Source organism: Pterocles gutturalis, unplaced genomic scaffold (assembly GCF_000699245.1).
Source record: "Pterocles gutturalis isolate BGI_N339 unplaced genomic scaffold, ASM69924v1 scaffold53047, whole genome shotgun sequence".
Lineage (NCBI taxonomy): Eukaryota > Metazoa > Chordata > Aves > Pterocliformes > Pteroclidae > Pterocles > Pterocles gutturalis.
This window is the reverse complement of record NW_010114835.1, coordinates 1-6,554: the sequence shown is the minus strand read 5'-3', so window position 1 is coordinate 6,554 and position 6,554 is coordinate 1. Positions and strand designations below refer to the sequence as shown.

The following is a 6,554-nucleotide window of genomic DNA, read 5'->3' as shown; positions in this document are numbered from 1 at the left end:
TCCTCAGTGTTTTGCCTTTCTAAAATACAGATTTTAATAAAGATAATTCACCTTTACTCTCCACCCAAATACTGCACTGCAATTTCCCCTCCTTCCAACCCAAAACTGTTTCACAGAGCATAAGACACTTCGAGTGTGGGACGATGCTAAGGCAATCTGATTTGCCAAAGACTTGGGATGAGCCACACGTACCTAGAGTCCCCTTGAAGACAGAACCATCTGCTTCAAGTTCCCTAGCTAGTCTGATAAATACCATGCCCTCTTACGTACCACTTTCATCAGTAGCTTTCAACAAACTTTGGAGGGGATAGTATTTCCCCCCCTATTTTAAAGTTCAAAACTGAAGACAGCCCCACACGGCAGAAGTTGTGAACCCTGGCAAAGGACACAGCATTAGTGCCAACTGCCAGTCACTTGCTGTCACCTTCCCCCAACAATGGCAAGCGTCCTAAACAGCTTAACCAGACCTAGTACAGTATCTCCAGACTTGAAATTGTTACCTTAAAAATAAATGGACATGTTTGCTATACTGGCACCACCTTATGTCCCTAAATGTACAAAGATCCATGCTGAGGGGAGACCTGATTCACCAAATTTGTTCCTGGGAACTTCCACTTTCTGTCCTACACTATCACAGGAGCGCTTTCAAGAATCCTCTTCTTCCCAATGCTAGTTCCTCCCTCACAGGAAAGGTTAAAAAAAAATCTATAGAGGAGCAAATAGCACTTTTTAAGATAGTTACAAAAGAATGCCGTTTGGATTTTTTTCTTGTTTGAGCCAAACAAAATATGTCATGAAAGGACTGCCCTCTTGTACTGTTCTTCGTGGCTTTAAAAACAAGCTGCTGAAGTCTCCTCTTCAGACTACCATCCTCCTGCAAGAACTTACACCAAAGAGCAAAGTAAGTTAACTTCTCAGCTGAAGGGCAAATCTTGGACATTTAATCCAAGCATTCCTTTTTTTTGTTTGTTTAAAAACCTTTCCACATTCCCAAGTTGAAGCTCCAGGAAGACACAGCTACTTCTTGGGCCTTCTATTGATCCCTTTTCCTGTCAATACCCAATGGACGCGGGATGAAATCTGTGGAAGCCAGGACAGCCGTGCAGCTGATTTACCAAAAATTGCAGTTATTCTCCTCTCAGTGTTTATGTGCAAGCTGACTTCATGCTGAAAAGTCACACTGTAATTTCACAGAACGTAGCCTAAAATACATTTATCTATGATTACAACTGCCTGTCATCCAAATGTGATTATTTCTACCACCTAACCATGCAGAGTAAATCAGAATGCATCTCTTCAACACCAGTGAAATGTTCTCTGTTCTGGTACCAAAGGGCAGACCTGGGAAACACTGTCTGCACCATAAAATGAACAGCCTGGAATCTTGCACAAATGAAGCAGTATCTACTATACAGTCAATATTTATTATTCAACTTGAAGCATTGTATAGTTTTTTGTGAAGTGTCCACATTTAAAATACCATGCACTTTAATATGAACAGAGCAAGCCTTACCTTTCTATTCCGTGCTTAGGTGACTTTAGCCCATGTCTGCAGATAACACAGACTCAAGAGCTGCTTTCGCACTGAAGACATACAAAAAAACAGAACTTGAAAAATAAAATTGTCATTACTATTTAATCACCTATAAAAAAAATAAACTAGCACTTTCAGTTTACATCACATTGTCCAAGATCAAAGCTGGCCTTCCATGTAAGCACAGGACACAGAGACCCCAACCAACAGACAGTGAAGAAGTATACCCAGACCAACAGAAAAAAGAACATGGACTAGCCATCAGGCTTTCAATTAACACTGCACATGTCTTTTCAGTCTTATCAAAAGTGAAACCCATCACAGAACTCTATGCTTGCGGCCTGTATCTTCACAAATATCGAATTACACTTCAAAACCCTTTCAAAATAAACAACTGAACTCCTGGAGAATGCTACACATAAACCAAGAAGCAGCAGAAGCACTTGTTAAATTCAACAACCCGCATCAGCTTTATTAGATCGTTACATTTACAAGAATTAACGGTAACGGTGCAGCTGCAGGGTATTGCGTCTTCTCCAGGCAGCACGACGTGAGCCACCAATAGTGTGGTGAAATTTGTGGCCCTTGCCAAGCCCGCGACTCTTCCGCCCAGCTGATGTCAGCCCACGCATCTCTCTGTGCTTGTGGACGGGCTTGGTGATCCATTGGGTATCCGGGTTGCGCCTGATGGTCTTATGGAAGGGATCAATCAGGATCACTTCGAAAAACTTGTAAGTGGAATCTTCACCCACCCAATAGGAGTTCAAGACTCTCAGAGCCCCACAGTGACGACCAGCACGTTCCTAGAGGAAAAAATAAATGCAAAAGGCTGTAAAATCATGGATGCAGGGCACTCTTTATGCAGAAAGATATGAATAACTCAAACCTAAAATTTTGCAGGTGCTAGAAATTTCAGTTCACCTCAAGAGACTCTCTCTTCCTAAAAGAACTGTTCCCCTTCTAGTTGCAAAGATGCAAGAAAAAGTAATAGCTAAAAGGAATGCTGTATTTACACACACACAAAAAAGGCTGCTTGGATTCCTACATGAAACAGGTTTTAAAGAATGTAAGGAGATAGGTGCTTGGCTGACAAAAGAAAGAAATACTTTGTACACAGAAGCATCTAATAAGTAAATACACCGAGTTTAAAACAACTTTAACGTGAAGATGAAGAGCACAAAATGCACTTTGGGCCCTGGAAAAATCTTTTGTGGGAAGTTATGAAAGACTGATCAATTTGCACATCCAAAGCTACAGAGGAGAAAGACATTTCTGAAGCGAATAAGCCCGTACTGATATAGGAGAAAAGAAACAGCTGATGTAACAACTCTTTGTTCCACTGCTGGTACATCAGTGCTTACTATTCCGATCCTCACTTGTGGTTGGAAAGAAGTAGTCTTAGTTTGGAAAACAAAACAAAGCAGAAAATATAAATTATACAACTCCATCTGCCTATTCTGTCAAGAATGCTCCTTATTTAAAACATTGTAAGTGTTTAATCCTAGGACTTTATGATCACCGTGGGAAAGTATGAACCAACGGAGCCCACCCATCCTCTATCCCAATGCGATCCCAAACTATTGCTAGTCTTCCACTTAACAGCACTTGGCTATTTTCTGCATATGTAATAAAATTTTTTCAAGTCCTTGTTTTATTCTACCATGTGAGAGCAACACACATATTAAACATTAAAATACCAACCACCCTCAAACAGCTTCTGTGGGGATGGTAGCTAGAATTGAGGTTTTACAGTTCTATGATACTCCCATCTGAAAAATGCAAAGTCTCCCAGGAAAGAGCATGTCAGACTTAGAAAATTTCAAACTAAAGCTGAGGGCCAGTAACCTCTTCCATGGGCTGTCACCGCGAGTATGTGATTAGCCATCAGAGATCTGGGAATAGCATACAAGAAGAGCATGCCACAAACACTGAAAACGCAGAACTGCATGTTTAGTTTAAGCTCACCACCTGCGTTTCTTTAAAATTAGCATGTCTGATATAAAATGTCACTTAAAAAGGAGTATTTTTTAAAGTCCTAGAAAAGCCTTGTACTTCAAGATGTAAAGGCAACGAGCAGTCTCCATTCTTTCACAATGCCTCTTTTTAAAGAGTGGAGACTAGTGTTAAATTTTAACCCATGGAGTTTTTTCTAAAGGTGAGCACTACATGTCTTCAATACTACTACTACTGTGACATTATGAAATTTAACAAAGATCTCATTGAATGAAAGTTTCCGTTTTGAGTTTTTCAGCAGGTAACAACATCTCACCGAAAAACAAGTTAAACCACCAATCTTTGTGCTTGTGAAGTACTAAAGTTTTTTTATAAAGAAACAGAAGGTCTCTGGCATGCTGCCTTCAGATCCTGTGATACAGCACAGTACACTGTGCAGCACTCCTACTGCACAAACAGGGGCTACAGACTTCAACACAGGAACTCACTTTGTGAGAGGACCACTACCTAAATCTGCAACACACGCATATAGTACATATAATATAGTAGGGAACACAGAGGTGAGATTTAGCAATGAGTGAAGTAAGACACCTTAGAATATTTAAATTTTTATTTCTCATACCTAACTCTTTATTTTACCAAGGTTTATACTAGTTGTATGTCTATTTTTCACTGCAAATATTGTGGCATACTTTAGAAATAAGTATACACTGTGGACTTCAATAACCACCTAAGCAGTGCTTCTCCCAGACCCTATTTGTAAAGTCTGAGTAGTGTTTTCATTTGTCTCAATACAGCTTTTCAATCCATTCTGGTGCTTTCCTGCCATCAATATTTGAAATCTTTTACCCAACACATTAACAAAAAAGTTGTTTGGGTTTTTTTTTGTCTCTGAGTATTTTCAACTTTTACAGACTAAGTAAGATCTTCCTACTGCCATGCTTCCAAGCAATAACCATAATAGTCACCTCTGCCACAGACTGAAGACTCCGGGCAAACTTCAGCTGGTTAACACCATGATGCACAGGTTTACCATAGGTTGCACCTTTCGGGACTGGGCGTTTACGACCACCACGGCGAACACGGACACGGTAGATAACGTAACCTAAAAGAAAAGGTGACTTAGGAACTAGAAGAATTCTGCAGTGTAGCAGGTGCAGATCACAGCAAGACAATTTTGATGCCCATACTGCATTTCCACCCCCAAAAGCTTTACATGAAATGCTGCAACATTAGGTCACTACACCAATCTTCACCAAAACCTACAACTGGAGGCGGCTATCACAAGATGGTTTTTTTATTTCCATTGCAACTGAGCGAGGGAAGTGATGTCCTCTTGCGACTATTTTTTGAGTTCCAAACCAGAGCTTATGGCACCTTTCCATAACGCAGTTTCAAATACGCTAAGAACAGCTACAGCTACATTGTAACACACAAACAAAAAAACCCACCCACCAAACCAACCACCTCAAACCTGAAATCCCATGTTCTGATAATAGCATTCATAAAGCTCTGAAGCACAAGCCTTCCATAAACCCTGCTGAAATGTGGTCACTGAAAAAATGAGGAAACTAGACAAACTTCACAGGCAGTAACAGAAGCATAGATTGTTCACACCAATGAACTCTCTTTTAATTCAAGACTATTTTCATTGTGAACAAACATCACTGTTCCAAGGATTTGCTCAAGTTACGGGTGGAAGGCCACTTTCCCCAAGCTTCTTTCACTGACCAGTAACTCTTCTAATGACAGCACAAGGTATGTAATCTTGCTTACTCAAGCACATGCAACTGTAGTAGTCAAAGTAACGCATGATAAAATCTGGGCAGAGAAAGGACACCCCCCAAACACAGGATACTAGAAGCACTGGTCAGCTCTGCAGTAGTAACACAGTAGAAGAACAAGAACTGAAGCCAAAGCCCTCTTGATCTCTATCTGTCAAAATGGCCACAGAAGGCATGAATTCAAAACTTAAGTATGGTTTTGGGCACTGCTACCAACTTAATAGCTCATTTCATGCAGAACACTTCAAGTTCTTGGGGAATACTTAAGTTTCAGATTTCATTATTCTACCATCACTTAAGGAAGGAAGCTGACATAAAATTCAGTCACTCCATCACGAAGCACATGGACACCTCTGTGTCTCATTACCTTGCTTGGCCTTATATCCCAGCCTGCGAGCTTTGTCTGGTCTGGTGGGCCGTGGAGCTCGGTGCAAGGCAGACAGCTGGCGATACTGCCAACAGCGGACGCGAAGGAGGAATCGCATCACATCCGACTGCTTTTTCCTCCATAGCTCCTGGATGTACTTGTAGGCACCCATGGTTCTCTACCTGCTGAATTGAGAGGTCAATGAAAAAAGTGCACCAAATCCAATTCCAGATTTGAACAGCTTCCAAGAGAGACACTGCATAAACCCATGCATGTAACACTGATGAAACACAGGATGCTCTCAAGCTTCTTTATACCACTGCCACATCTGGTAACACGGTTCGTGCCTGGCAGACTCTAAGCGCACACACAGCAGTTACTATTCTCAGAAATTTTCTTCCTTCTCATATATTCTTAAGTGTCGAACTTCTCAGCTGAGTTTTCAGATGTGTATGTCAGATCCTACCAAAATCGGTAGTTAATGCCCAAAACAAGATGTAAATATTAATCTATAAAGAAGTATGCAACTGTGAGTGGTGTGGTCTCTATTTTTAACACAGTTTAATTATCCCTAAAAACCTCTGAGGTCTCACACACCTGCAGCAATTAGCAGATGTAACTGAACTCCATCAAACCACCACCCAAATCCCCATCAGAAAAACACAGCTCATTTTATATGCACCAAAAAAAACCCAAACCACTTCACATGTGATTTCCACACTCCTCTCTTTTGAACTTGCCTAGCTATGGCATAGCTCTTGCCATCCCAAGCTACCCCTTCTTTACGACTGTATTATGGCATAAAATATCACAAACTAACCACAAACCCAGACTCAAACCAAGACGTGCGGCCTGCATTCAACCCGCACCTGCCCCATTGCGGGGCGCGGCCTTCTGCTCGCACCAGGCAACCCTG

General features: G+C 41.2%; 1 protein-coding gene across 1 annotated transcript; it reads right to left on the bottom strand.

The window, feature by feature from the left end:
• Positions 1–1,980: 1,980 nt before the first annotated feature.
• On the bottom strand, positions 1,981–5,873 carry RPL15 (ribosomal protein L15). The gene is made up of 3 exons (XM_010074924.1): positions 5,639–5,873; positions 4,456–4,592; positions 1,981–2,337 (listed from the first exon to the last, which is right to left on the bottom strand). The coding sequence occupies exons 1-3, from the start codon at positions 5,808–5,810 to the stop codon at positions 2,032–2,034; spliced, it is 615 nt and encodes a 204-aa protein (XP_010073226.1). The 5' UTR covers positions 5,811–5,873; the 3' UTR covers positions 1,981–2,031.
• Positions 5,874–6,554: the final 681 nt, after the last annotated feature.